The sequence below is a fragment of the Cucurbita pepo genome, chromosome LG11 (assembly GCF_002806865.2).
Source record: "Cucurbita pepo subsp. pepo cultivar mu-cu-16 chromosome LG11, ASM280686v2, whole genome shotgun sequence".
Lineage (NCBI taxonomy): Eukaryota > Viridiplantae > Streptophyta > Magnoliopsida > Cucurbitales > Cucurbitaceae > Cucurbita > Cucurbita pepo.
This window is the reverse complement of record NC_036648.1, coordinates 661,181-675,320: the sequence shown is the minus strand read 5'-3', so window position 1 is coordinate 675,320 and position 14,140 is coordinate 661,181. Positions and strand designations below refer to the sequence as shown.

General features: G+C 36.9%; 3 protein-coding genes across 3 annotated transcripts; all 3 read right to left on the bottom strand.

The window, feature by feature from the left end:
- Positions 1 to 2,522: 2,522 nt before the first annotated feature.
- Positions 2,523 to 9,571, bottom strand: LOC111805454 (subtilisin-like protease SBT1.9). The gene is made up of 2 exons (XM_023690561.1): positions 7,286 to 9,571; positions 2,523 to 2,639 (listed from the first exon to the last, which is right to left on the bottom strand). Exons 1-2 carry the CDS (start codon positions 9,569 to 9,571, stop codon positions 2,523 to 2,525), a joined length of 2,403 nt encoding a protein of 800 aa, XP_023546329.1.
- On the bottom strand, positions 3,216 to 5,262 carry LOC111806043 (U-box domain-containing protein 4-like). Its single transcript, XM_023691379.1, has 2 exons — positions 4,002 to 5,262; positions 3,216 to 3,502 (listed from the first exon to the last, which is right to left on the bottom strand). Exons 1-2 carry the CDS (start codon positions 4,980 to 4,982, stop codon positions 3,425 to 3,427), a joined length of 1,059 nt encoding a protein of 352 aa, XP_023547147.1. The 5' UTR covers positions 4,983 to 5,262; the 3' UTR covers positions 3,216 to 3,424.
- Positions 9,572 to 11,706: 2,135 nt separating the features above from the next.
- Positions 11,707 to 13,222, bottom strand: LOC111805818 (F-box/kelch-repeat protein At5g43190-like). Its single transcript, XM_023691053.1, has one exon. The coding sequence runs from the start codon at positions 13,129 to 13,131 to the stop codon at positions 11,932 to 11,934; it is 1,200 nt and encodes a 399-aa protein (XP_023546821.1). The 5' UTR covers positions 13,132 to 13,222; the 3' UTR covers positions 11,707 to 11,931.
- Positions 13,223 to 14,140: the final 918 nt, after the last annotated feature.

The following is a 14,140-nucleotide window of genomic DNA, read 5'->3' as shown; positions in this document are numbered from 1 at the left end:
AGTTAAAAATGTCAAATTTATGAAAATAAACCTTCAACTCAAATATGTGGCGATTCAAATATATCAAAATGAAATTAAAACATTTTCTATAAATCAACTAATAATCCCAACAAATTCAACTTCAAAAATACTAAAAAGGTAAAGGTCTAGTTTGAATACAATTTGATTTTTTAAAATTAAACTTATAAACATTACTTTTACTATTTTTTCAAAACTTATGTTAATTTTTGAAGATATTGTTTAAAAAATTAACTAAGAATGTTATTTGAAGAAAAATGAAAATTATTGTATAAAAATTAAGAAGAAAAAAAAGCATAATTTTAGAAGTCCGATAATATAGGATATTGACTTGAGAGTTTTGAAAAAGGATGGTGGAATGAATGATGAGTATGTAGAGTTGGGAGTGGTCAACTCTGATGGCTATTTTCATTTGACTGCTTCCCAAGCAATTCATATTTCATTGTCCTCTTTTATTGTGTATTATTTTATTGAATAAAGTGATTTTTGTCCATTTTTTAAAAACTTGCACAATAATAGAAACAAATTATAAAGACGAAAGGCGCGTCGACACATTTGACTCGCTCAATTCCTCCCTTTTCCCCATTGGCCATAACCATTGGGCTCTTGTTTTTCCATTAGATGGACTCCACCCTTTACTAAGTTTTCAGCCGATTTACTTTTAAAGGGATGGGAAGATAATTATACTCACTTCTATATATATATATATATATTCATTCAGATAGACTGAACTTATATGAGCTAAAAAAACATCATTGATTTAAAAATAAAAAACATTATCTCCATGTAGAGACTTTTGAAAAAATTAATTTTATTCTGGAGATTCTTGGTTCAATCAAAACAAGAGCACGGATCATAGTTGCTCTTATGGAGGAAGGATATTGACAAGGCTATCTAGATAGAGCAAGAATGCAGCTCGTTAAATTCCTTTATTTCAAAATATGAGATTTTTTTTTTTTTTTTTTTTTTTTTTTTTTTTTTNTGAATTGTTAACATTAATTGACTAAATTATATCTCACTCCAATTTCACATGTTAGAAATTAAAAATAATAATAATAATAACAAAAAAAATTATTATGAACTTTCGAATATGAATATCGGTAAAAAGCTTTTTGAATGAAACAAAAATAAAGTCATGAAAACTTAATATCATCGTAATATTGTAAAGATATATAGATGGTCCATGGTCCATTATTCCTAAAATAAGGTTGACTTAGTACCTATGGCATATGGCATAGATAGATAGGTGACCAAATAATAACATTGACCGAGACATACACATCCTAATCCTAGTCTTTGTTGCCAGTCTTTTATATTTACATTTATTGTATTTAAACTTTTTATTAAATGATTAAAAAACAAATTAATGGATAACAAGAACTATAATGGCTCCTTTCCCTCTTTTTTTTAAATACAAAAATTAGGTACTTGAACAAAATGTTTAAATGTTGGAGACATCTAAAAAAAAAGAAAAAAAAATCTGATTAGGTTGGATATGCATAAATTCTGCAATATATATTTTATTGGATGAAAAAATGAGAATTCAAATCTCTATTGAGATATGGGTTTAAAAAAAAGAAAGAATGTAATTAAGGTTAAAATATGTAAATTTTTTGGGAATGGTGGAGTGGAGTTGGAAGTGTCAAATGGTTGAAAAGACCCAAAGAAATGGTAGAATTCAACCGCTAAATGTGTTTGGACCTAAAGTCCTAATATTCTACATATTTTTTATTTACTTTTCCAAAGTATGTGAAAGGAAAGCTCTACCAATGTGCTTCAAATCAAGTGGGCTTATAGTTTATTTACGATTAATTAAGTGGCCTACTACTTTATTCTACTTATTTTTCACTTTATTTTTTTGCCATCCAATTTCTAGATAATAATATATATGTATTAAATGTCTTATTTAAACCATGAATTAGATTTAGGAACATTAGAGGAGAGAAGTAGAGGTAGACAAGAGAGTAATGGTGTAGGGCTAAATTTGTTTCTCATAATAATTGAATTTCTCTCCAAACCATTCAAAAAAGTTTCCATTTCAAGACATTGGATCCAATGCCTATTTACCAATCGTAGGAATTTTGTTTGGTTTGGTTTGATTTGATTTGATGTAATACACAAATTTTGAGCCAATCACTGATTCACACATGCACCGATGCTCGGGCGACCAACTTGATTGTCTGAACGAACCAAAATAGTCACAATAATTAAATAGATTTTTCAATTTGGCCGAGAGAGAGGGAAAATAAAGTAAAGGACATTATGATGAGGAGGCTTCCCATGTTTGGTTCATGAGGCACACCATACATGTGCCCCATGTGGAGGATATAACTAACAATTTACATTCATTCTTCAATAATTTTCCTTATAAAATAAACATATCTTATCATATGGTATAAAATTGATAATGTTTTTAAGAAAAAAACGATACTAAAGCTAAATTTTGTTAAAATTTGTGAGTTTTGCCAAAATTATTGTGTAATTAGTTTATGCATTAATAATATTTAATTATTATGTAACGTTTTCATGATAATAAAAAGATTGGACGCTAAATTGAAACGGTAAGGTAAAAGTAGGTCATCAGCCGTCAAGGTGGGGGTCCTCGATGACGACATGTTGGTCTCTGTATTGTATTGACCCAAGGATGTCCACTCACTCATTATACCACACGTCGCCATTACCATTCTCCTTTTCTCCTTCGATTCAATCATCATTCATCAATACAATACCTCTGCCTCTAAATGCTACACCTACTTGTCGGCTACTGTTCTTGTTCTATTTCACTCTTATACCAATTAAATCCTTAAAACATTTACTTTCATTTTTCCTATTTTTTTTAATATATGCATATGCATAATTAAAATACATCCAACCGGGTTGTCTTTAAATAACCTATATCATTGCACCCGAAGCACGCTAACCCGTGGACTCTATTATTTTTATTATTATTATTTTATAAAAGCGAATAAAATAAGAATGCCCACCACCGATACAGCCATCTTTTTTTAAAAAATTAAAAATTAAAAATTAAAAATTAAAAACAAAAACTTGGGTTTGCCTCTTTTCTTCTTCCTTTATTCAGATTTCAAAGGAAAGAAAGAGATGGAATATTAGGGTTGTGGGTGGGTTGCCCTTTCTTTATTCCATTTACACGTATTATAAAATAAAGCTTTCAAATTATTAAGAAAAAAAGAAAGTAGCTCAAAACTCGGATCAATATATCACAACACAAACATTAAAGAACAGAAAAAGTTGGAAAATATATATATATATATTTACAAACAAAAACCTCTCTCCACTCATCTCTTTCCCTTTCTTTTTTTGGTTTTTGGTTTTTGTGTGTTGGGGGTAATTGAGATGTCTTGTTGTGTGGGGGGTTGCATCGTCCACGTGGCCGGAACAAAAATTAGACAGACACATTTGAGGTGGTGGCAGCGTAGTTGCCGGATCTCGGTTGCCGTAGCAGCTCTATCAGTTTCTCCGCCTGTTCCCAATTTCACCAACAAAAATAACCAATTCTTTCAGTTCACAAATTCAATCCCATTCATATTCATATAATCAAGTCTACGCATTAACATTTTGCACCAACTCTGGGTGATGGGATATGAAAGTATTGAATATGAATGAACACTAATAAAATTGACGTTTTTAAAAGTTGGATACGACACTATAAATTTGAGTTTAAAACGGAGGCACCCAACCAATAATCACTCACATTTTTAATGTCTTTGTTTATTTACTTTTTAAAAAGTAAAATTAATATTTTTTTTTATAAATAAAAAAATAGAGCTAGGAAGCAGACTGACGTGGCCGAACAGCGTTCTCTTCCACCTCAAAAACCAAATCCCATTTATTTTTTTCTTTGGCTTAGAACCCATTGTTTCTTTTTTAAATTAGGAAAAAGAAAATTGAAATGCCATGTCAGTTGTGCCAATTGGCCGGCATGAGAATAACAGACGGAGGTTTCGGCCGGGAATCCGTACCTTTTGCTTGGCGCGATTCGTGCCAGACTGTGACAAGGCGACTAGCGGTGGAATTGCTCCTTCACGAGCTACCATTGTACGGTAAAGGACACTTTCCTCGCAAATCTGCAGCAAAATCACCGCCGCGATCTCCTTCTGCCGCTGCGTTCCGTCCTCCACTAATTCCACCAGTACTGGGATTCCGCCCTCGTCTACCAGAGCCGTTCTTGCCTCCGACATCGATACCAACACGCTCAACACGAACGCTGACTTGTCCACCATGTTTGACCCGAAATCGGCCATCAATTCCACTAGCGGCCTCATGATTCCTGCTTTCACCGCTCTGATTTTGTTCTCCTTAACCGAGCACAGCGAATACAGAGCCGTCGATGCATCCTTCTTTCCGCGAAAGCCACCGTTGCCCAATAGATTCACCAGAAGTGGAATCGCTCCTGACCGTCCGATTGCTATCTTGTTCTCTTCCATTTGCGAAAGCCGCAGTAAAGCACAAGCGGCGTTCTCCTTCGCCGTTGAAGTTCCGGACATGAGAGCTCTAACCAGAGGCTTAATCGCACCAGACGCTGCTATCAGCTCCTTGTTCTCGTCGTTCAGCGACAGATTCAAAATCGCCGTCACGCCGTACTCTTGAAGCTGAGGATCCGTACACGATATCAGCGAAATCAACGGCCTCACCGCACCGGCTTTCGCGATCCTTAATCGATTCTCGGGTTTGTTCTTGGCGAGGAGTCTGATCTCCATGGCCGCCTGTTTCTGCTCGTCAACCGAACAGGACTCGAGGTCCAACACAAGCTGCTGAATTAGCTCGTCGGAGTTATCAGAAGCACAAGAAATCAAAAGGCGGCGACTCTGGGACGACGCCATCGGGAACTCCCCGGATCTATCGCTGTTACAGTCGCTAAAAGCCCCAGAAGTATCGCCGTTGGTGAGATCATCAAAGCTCCGCCCCATGTAAGCAAAATTGACGGGATTCTCCGTCCCCATCTCCAGAATTGAACAAAATCCCCTGCCTGTCTCAACACATAAAAGGAAAAGAAGAAACCCAGGGCAAGATATGAACCAGAAATTAAAAAGAAACTCAAAAGGAGAAAGAAATAGGAAGAAATCCTGGAAATTCCAATATCCAATAAGGAATAATGTTGATGGAGAGTTGGCGGTTTGAGTTGTTCGAGTCAAGAAAAAGAGGAGACTGGATGGCTGAGTTATGGGCGAGTCTGGAACTCGGAGGTTTCAGAGGGCTTTGGGGGGAGGGGGGAAGGGGGGATTTATAAAGGGACAACCGAGAGGGAACACCTGGACTGAGTCTGGGGCAGCGGGTTGACACGTGCAGAAGGAAGCACGTGCGAGAGGGAGAGAGATGGCGTCTTTAAACGCGTGCGTAGAAGGTTGGTTAATCGAGGTAATTGGGTTGTGGAAGGCCAGCCACTTTTGTTCGGTCCATCACTTTGAAACCATTCGACTTATATATAATCAATTTTTTAATTTCATCCTTCCAACTCTTACCGTTACACAATTCTTCAAATAAGAAGAAAAAGTTGCTAAATTTGTTACAAATTTTAGAGAAGTTGAATAATTAATGGTGAACACTTGGATAATACCAATAATGTTTGGTTTAGAATCTCTAGACATTTAATCATAAAAAATCAAACTCTATTTATTATATCTAAAAATCCATTAAATATCTAAAAAAATAATTCTTTCCTCGCAATATTACCATCTCTTCGTTATCCAATTGAACAGCCCTCCACTTACCCGAAAAAACAAATAAAAATCCATTAAATATGAAATTGTTAAATAAATGGTGCACTTTATGGCAAAACATATACGAATAAAATTAATGATGCTGATGGCACATAAGAAAACAAAACAAAACAAACCAGGAAAAAAACATCAAGGCTAATAGATAATGGAATATTATCAAACATGAAAATGTAAGTGGGTCTAAAAAAAATTTCAAATCGTTCAATATTGTCATATTTAATTTAATACATCACTTTTGAAGTATGTTATTTATCTTTAATGATTAAATAAAATTATTTTTAGTTTTTTTGTAATTAAAGAAAAAGATAGATAAAAGACATGAATCATAGAATAATTAAAGCACTTGGGCAAATTAAAAGTTGGAATATTTTCGGTTACTGAAATAATTCAACATAACAATATTCATATAAAAGAAGAGTGGGCTTATCTTTTTATTTTTTATTTTCTTAAAATACAATGGAATGTTGAGCATGATGCATGGGATTGCTTGTGCTCCAATAAAAGAATCCTCCCTTTAATCACTTCCTCTTTTCCTTTAGAAAATACTTTTTAAAAAATGTAATTATATATATATTAAAAGATTTCTTCCTGAAAATAACATAAACGCCTCTTACCCTATACAAAACTTGGAGATTATAAAAAGAGTGGCCGTAAAATATAACGAAGATTAAAAATTTCACACCAAGTATGAATGTCAAAGATATTTTTATCATTACCCAATTATTTTTGACTTTTTTATTTTTATTTTTTTAATCATTTATTATTTTAATCTATTTTTCATTTTTGTTGGAGAAGCCATTTTCTATCATTTTTTTAATACATATTCTGACTTCGCCCATTCAAAAACCAGCTCCAAAAAGACAACAAGAATTTAAAACTATTAAATTCTAATTTAAGCACCAAAAAAATAAAAATAAAAACAAAAAAACAATTGTAATATGATACTAAGGGTGGAAGAAGGCCTCATAATTGATATAATTTATGTAATATATATCTTTATGAGATGAATGAAGAGCTAAGATCCACTAACTTTGCAGATAAAGATTTAATAAATTCTTTCCCTATTAAGAGTTCCATATTTTATTGTAAAAACATAAAACTTAAATAAATGGATATTTAGTTGGTTATAATTTGTATATGTTTATAGAAGGGTTTGTTGCTGATTTATATATATTATTCAATTGATGTAACAACATGTATTATGTCACAAAATTTTGAATAACTATTTGTTTACAGCATTATAGAATTTATATTGTATTATATTAAAAAAATAATTTTAACAAATGGAATGAGTTTATCTCATTTCATTATCATTTAAATATTTTTTTAACCTTTAATCTAATTTTTTTAACATAGTGGTTAATGCTTAAAAGTCTCTTTTGATTCATAGATTAGGTTTTGAAGGTTCAATCCAAATACCTCTGTTTTTCTTTCTTCTTCTTCAAGAATTTACCTAATAAGGAAATAATCACATGTCATGCAGGTATATGTTAGTTCCAATGCGACCTCAGGCCGCCCACCACGGCCACCACTATGGGACTTTGAACTCTATGTCCACCTCCGACCTCCACCCAATTCAGATAACCGAAAACCACGTCACTTTCTCTTTTAACGCTAACATGGCCTCTAATTTTCAGCTTAAAACTCAAATTTTGATTCTTCCTCTTGAATTTCAGCTTCTTCGGTTCCACTGTCACTACAAGCCCCTTCATGGGTGTCATCTTTGCTCTGTACGTTGCTCCCTTCTCTCCTATATTGGTGACCCTCCTCTTAAATTCTCTTGAGATTTCTGTTCTTCCTGTCTCTGAATCACTAGCATTCACAGTTATGATAAAAGAAGGGTAGTTCAAGTCTAACGACGGCTTCTCGCAATCGTTCGAGGTCGATCGAGTGATTGTTTGGATTTGGTTTTTGGTGTAGTTTAATGCACAGATAAGGTTTGTATAGTCTTCGATTCCCATGTCATAAATCAATCCCGGGTCAATCGCTTTGTTGGGATTGACATGCCCGGACCCCATGGCTAAAGGAGTAGCTACTTTGTTCTTGTTGCCAAGGTCTTTGATCAATGTTTGTGTATTGTCGACAATATCGGCCGTGGTCATCATTGCCGACCGAATTGCTGCGGGGCTCCACCCAGGGTGTGCACCCTTGAGAAGGGCTGCAACTCCTGCGGCATGTGGGCAAGCCATAGAAGTCCCTGATAATACATTAAACTTGCTGTAAATTGGCCTTGAGTACACATCTGTGGCTGCCACGTTCTGTGGCCATGAAGCTAAAATGGCATCACCAGGCGCCATAATGTCAGGCTTCAACACAAAGGGGCAGCTCTCTGATGGCCCTCTTGAGCTGTAACGCGCCACACTCGGTGCGGGCTTTGTCCCTATTATTGTCTTGTGGAAATTCACCCTTGCTTTTGGGTTAGAGCTTCTGTTGATGTAATCTTTTAAGACATTTCCATGATATGCGTTGAGGAAAATAGAAGGGAATGAAGTTTGGATTAAGTTATCCCAATCGGAGATATTGGAGATGAAGACTCCTACGGCAATTTTGGCACTTTGAACATTATCAACTTGTAAATCTAAGGAGTACTCATCACTATCTTCACATACCACAATCTTAAATCCAACTCTTTTGAGTTTCTTCAAATTGTGACATTGCCCCATGAAGAAAATGGGGAGTGGAGACAAAGCTATGGCTGAGTTCAAAGGAAATAAAGATGATCCCAAAACAGAAACTCCATTGGTAAGTGTAATTGTACCTCCAAAGTCACGGTCCATTGTGCCTGCTGCAACATTTAAAACCCAAGGAGCTCCACTATGTACTGTCCCAAACTGAGGCCCCTTATTTCCAGCGGATGTGGCTACAAAAATACCTCTTTCCATGGCGGCGAAGGTGGCTATAGCAACAGGGTCTTCGTACAGAGGAACTCTGTCGATGCCGAGCGACAGTGCTATCACATCGACACCGTCTGAAATTGCCTGATCAATTGCAGCTATTACATCTGATACAACATTACCCTCTTTCCATATGGCCTTGTATATTGCCACTCGTGCTCGTGGAGCCACGCCTCTTGCAGTTCCCTGACCATAACCGAAAAAGGATGCCTCTTTAACGTAACTACCTGCAGCAGTGGTGGAGGTATGAGTTCCATGACCGTTGGTGTCGCGTGTGGAGTTCATAGATATGGTTACATTGGGAAACTTGGCGATTAGTCCTTTGTTAAAGAACCTACCTCCAATCAGCTTCTTGTTGCACAATGAAGCATTGAAATGGGTGCCACTCTCGCATTCTCCTTTCCATCTAGATGGAATTTTAGAGATCCCATCGTCATTAAAGCTCTCGCTTTCAGGCCAAACTCCAGTATCCACAAACCCGATTATAACATCACTGCCATAATTCGAGATCGGCAAGAGACCCGAGTTGGGGCTTAGAGCGAGGAAGTTAGAGGAGTGAGTTGTGTCAGCACGAACCGATGAATCTCGTACAGATGAAACATAGCCAGGAGAGTTTTTTAAAGCGTCAAGCTGGGATGGGGTGAGATTTGCAGTGAATCCATTGATGGCGTGCTTGTAACAATGGATCAATTTGGAAGGCAAAGAGGAGGAAGAAGAAGTTGTTGTCCGAAGAGGAGAGGTATCTAGAAGAACAGAGGAAAGGGTGGCAGAGTACCAGCTATGGTGGGTAGCAAAGGGTTTAGGCATGGCGGCTAAGTCCATATGGACGATGTAGTTATCAGTTTCTGTCACGGTGGAGCGCGCCAAAAAGATGACCATCAAAGAAATCCAGAAGAACATGCGCATATGAGCTGCCATTGATGATCAATATGGTTAACCTTCTGCAAGAGATATATATATATATATATATATATATAATCAATTACTTCTACTTGTTTCTATTCTATTTTCTTGAAGTAGGACCCACACATATCCTTCCCCCAATCAACCACTCAAATTAACCATTTTGAATTTGTTAAATATGTATTAGATAAAAATATAAAAACAAAATAAAAGTTTAGAAAAGTACAAATAAAAAATTTGAAATTTTGAAATTTTTTGAGACGTTTGAAAATTCAAAAGCTTAATAAATACGAATCCAAAAATTTATAAACCTGTTATTTAACTATTTATTTTTTTCAGACGATTAATATGGAAAACATGGTGGCAATGACGGAATCGGAAAAGTTACAGGGTTGTTTTGTTGCAGTATTGGGTCGAAAGTCTTAGGATTTTATTGGGATAAAGTGCGTCAATTAATCGCCCAAAAGTCTTGGGCTTTTAACGGAATAAAGTGGGTCAATTAATGGGCCGACCATCTTTGGGCTTTTATTAAGATAAGATGGGTCAACTAATGGGCCAAAAGTCCTGGGCTTCTATCGGGATAAAGTAGGTCAATTAATGGGCCAACCAATGGACCGAAAATCATGGGCTTTTATCGGGATAGTGGGTCAATTTATAAGCCCAAAGTCCTGGGCTTTTATCGGGATAAAGTGGGTCAAATAATGGGCCGAAATTCTTGGGCTTTTATCGATATAAAATGGGTAAATTAATGGCCGAAAGTTTTGGGCTTTTATCGATATAAAATTGGTAAATTAATGGGCCAAAAGTCTTGGGCGTTGATGATATAAAACGGGTCAATTAATGGGCCCAAAGTCTTAGGCTTTTATCGATATAAATGCGTCAATTAATGGGCCGAAAGTCTTGGGCTTTGATCGACATTAAATGGTCAACTAATGGCCCGAAAGTATTGGGCTTTTATCGGAATAAAATGAATCAATTAATGGGCTGAAAGTCTTGGGCTTTTATGGGGATAAAATGGGTCAATTCATGGGCCGAAAGTCTTGGGCTCTTATCGGGATAAAGTGGGTCAATTAATGGGCCAAAAGTCTTGGGCTTTTATCGATATAAAATGGGTAAATTAATGGGCCGAAGGTCTTGGGGTTTTATCCATATAAAATGGGTAAATTAATAGGCCGAAAGTCTTGGGCTTTTATGATATAAAATGGGTGAATTAATGGGCCGAAAGTCTGGGGCTTTTATCGATAAAAATTGGAAAATTAATGAGCCGAAAGTCTTGGGCTTTTCTGATATAAAATGGGTCCATTAATGGGCCGAAAGTCTTGGGCTTTTATCGATAAAAAATGGATCAACCAATGGGCCGAAAGTCTTGAGCTTTTATCGATATTAAATGGTCAACTAATCGGCCGAAAGTCTTCGGCTTTTATCGGGATAAAGTGAGTCAATTAACGGGCTGAACGTCTTAGGCTTTTATAGGGATCAAATGGGTCAATTCATGGGCCGAAAGCCTTGGTATTTTATCGGGATAAAGTGGGTCAATTAATGGGCCGAAAGTCTTGGGCTTTTATCGATTCAAAATGGGTAAATTAATGGGGCGGAAGTCTTGGGCTTTTATCGATATAAATTGGGTAAATTAATGGGCCAGAGGTGGGTCATTTAATGGGCCGAAAGTCTTCGGCTTTTATCGGAAAAGTGGGTCAATTAATGGGCCGAAGGTGTTGGGCTTTCATTGGGATAAATGGATCAGTTAATGGGCCGAATTACTTGGGCTTTTATCGGGATAAAGTGCGTCAATTATTGGGTTTTTTCGGGATAAGATGGGTCAATGAAATTTAAAGTTCTGTCCTCTTGTTTCTAAACTTGACCACATATCATAATAAACAAAGCTTTTTTCGTTACTAATTTAGCTACGATGTTGTAAGAATAGATTACGAATGCCATATTTCCGAAAAACATATGAAAGTATGTTTTGGCGTACAGTTTGTGGGGGCAATAAATTAAACAGATGAAGAAAGGCCCACCTTAGCATCTGCTTGGAAATGACGCATCTGGCTGTCATTATGGGTGTTGTTGCATTAATGGCATCTAAGTTCGTAAAACCTGCTTAATTTTTTAGCCAACTCTTGCTGACCCAAACATTCATCAGCCGAACATTTTTCCGTTTTTGTATAATTTGTATTCAAATTGTACAAGAAGAACATAGATTGCAAAAATGTAAGTTTGATGAACTGATTTTCGGCTTGCTGAGTTCAACTTGAATAGATACATATCATAGATTAAAATGTTGGGTAATCAAATCCTTGAGCCATGCCAAATGGATAGTGTCTGTAGAAAAGGCTGAGCGCTGGCAGATTCAAGAACTCCCTTAGACGAATAAATCAGGCAGATGCGTACAACTGTGGCACAAAAGAGAACCACCTGAAACCACAGCTCCATCTCTCCGGTAGAGAAGGGCATTTGGGAACCCAATGCCATGATCTCCTGCAAAATCTGTAATACAAAATCTCCGGCCAAGTGTAGCAACAAACACAGATGGTTCCTTGATGCCAAAAGCAATACACATGCTCGTAATTGTGGTAGCAAATCGACATGAACTTCTTGCAAAACATCTGTGGCACACTTTCAACTTCCGCCCAATTCCCCTCTTCCGATAACTCCCATAATCTCAGCCTCCTCGAGATCCCATTCCTCCCTGTTCCACCGATCATGTACAGTTTCCTATCTCCATCGCTCACTAATCTAACAAACGTCAGCTCCTCAGGCATTACAATATCGGTTACCTCCCACTCGCCACTATCCAAATCGAAGGAAACAATAGAAAATGGTTTTGGCGTAACAAAATACAAATGGCCATTATAGCACGCTGCTTCTTGGCGATGATTATCCCCGAGAATCGCCTCGAAATTGTTGAATTTTCGCCACCAGTGATCCCTGGAATCGAAAACCAAAGCCGAATCAGCGAAGAGCGTGAAAATCTTGTACCCTAGGGGTACGGACACCAACGTGAGCAGCTCGAATCTGAATGGATGATACGGAAACTCGATCAGTCTCGACGATTTGGTCAAGAAATTGCAGACAACGAAGGAGCACGAATTGCGAAGAGAGAAACAAGCGAGGCCGTCAGCTATGGAAAGAAGAGCAGTAGAAGGAGTAGCGGAAAGAAGAGCAGTAGAAGGAGTAGCGGAAAGAAGCGGAACGGAAAGAGAGAGCGGCAATCTCCGCCAAGTGCCGAGAGCAGAGTCGTACAGAGGAAACTGACTGAAACATTGAGGATGCGCCAGCAAGAGGAAGGACGAGAAAGATGAATCGGAATGCTTAGAGACGAAACAAGGAGAATGCAATAGGGAATCGAAACGCTTGCAAGTCGATCTCAGGCTGAAATAGGTTCTGAGAGGGAGAAAAGAGAGTACGTGATCGAGGAGTTCAGGAGGTAGTCGGCTCCAGATTCCGGGATCCATTTCCGGCAAGTAACAGCTTTCCGATGAAGAAATAATGCATTTCTGCTTGGCAGCGGCGACGGTGAATCCACTGAACTTGGAGAAATATTTAAAGCTTCTGGATTTTTCGCTCATTTTCATATCCGTAATCCTGAAAAACGCAGTTACGGAAACGGAGGTATGAAGATGACAAAGCGGCACAATGGCGCTGCCTTTATACTTGTAATCCGGGCCCACGTCGTAGCGAACTGGAGCTCAAAGATAACGGCATCTTTATCATCTTATCAACTTTATAAAAACGTTGGACAGAAATACCATAAATATCTATAACAATTAGCTTCTTATGATATTTTAATATTTTTAAAAAATTCATTAATTACTAGATTTGAGCAAGGTATTTTAATATTTTAAATAGTTTCTAAATTTTGTTAGATAAAGTATATTTTTATCTATCACAAAGTCATTTTAAACTTACTAAACGATTTGGTTTAAGGTGGTAGGCTAGCAATGATATTGCAAAAGAAAGTAATATATTTAATTATGCATGTAAATACTGTCATATTTTATGGAAATAAATGGAATTGTCATAAAATTAATTATCACAAACAATGAACTAATCCAAACCAATCTAAAAAAGAGGATACAAATTAAGCACAAATCGTTAACAATAATTTGTTTTCAATTAATTGAATTGAGAGTATTTATTATGTTATTAATAAATTAATCAAGGTTTTAATGCATACTTAATTACATAATTGATATATATATATACACCCACGCATTAATGGCATTAATCAAATTAAAGTATATATTTTTAATAGGTGAATTATAATCTACACATTCCACCTTGTCATCGCCACGACGCCCCAGCCCCCTATCAAACGATTGCAGCAACATGGGCTCCCCCTTCCAGTAGACGGCCGCTTGCAGTGAAGCTAGTGGGGTGAACAGTGGACGTAGGCTGTGGCTGAACCAAAACTATGAGACTGACAACTATACATAACCGAAGCTGACAATATCGACTATCGGTGTATTTGGACTGTTACCGTCCTCGTATCTCTCATTTTAGCTTGCTCCAAACCAAAAAAAAAATGGAGCTCTTTGTCTGATACTGCTTGCTATGCTATATTTGAGGCAACTCTGAGGTTGA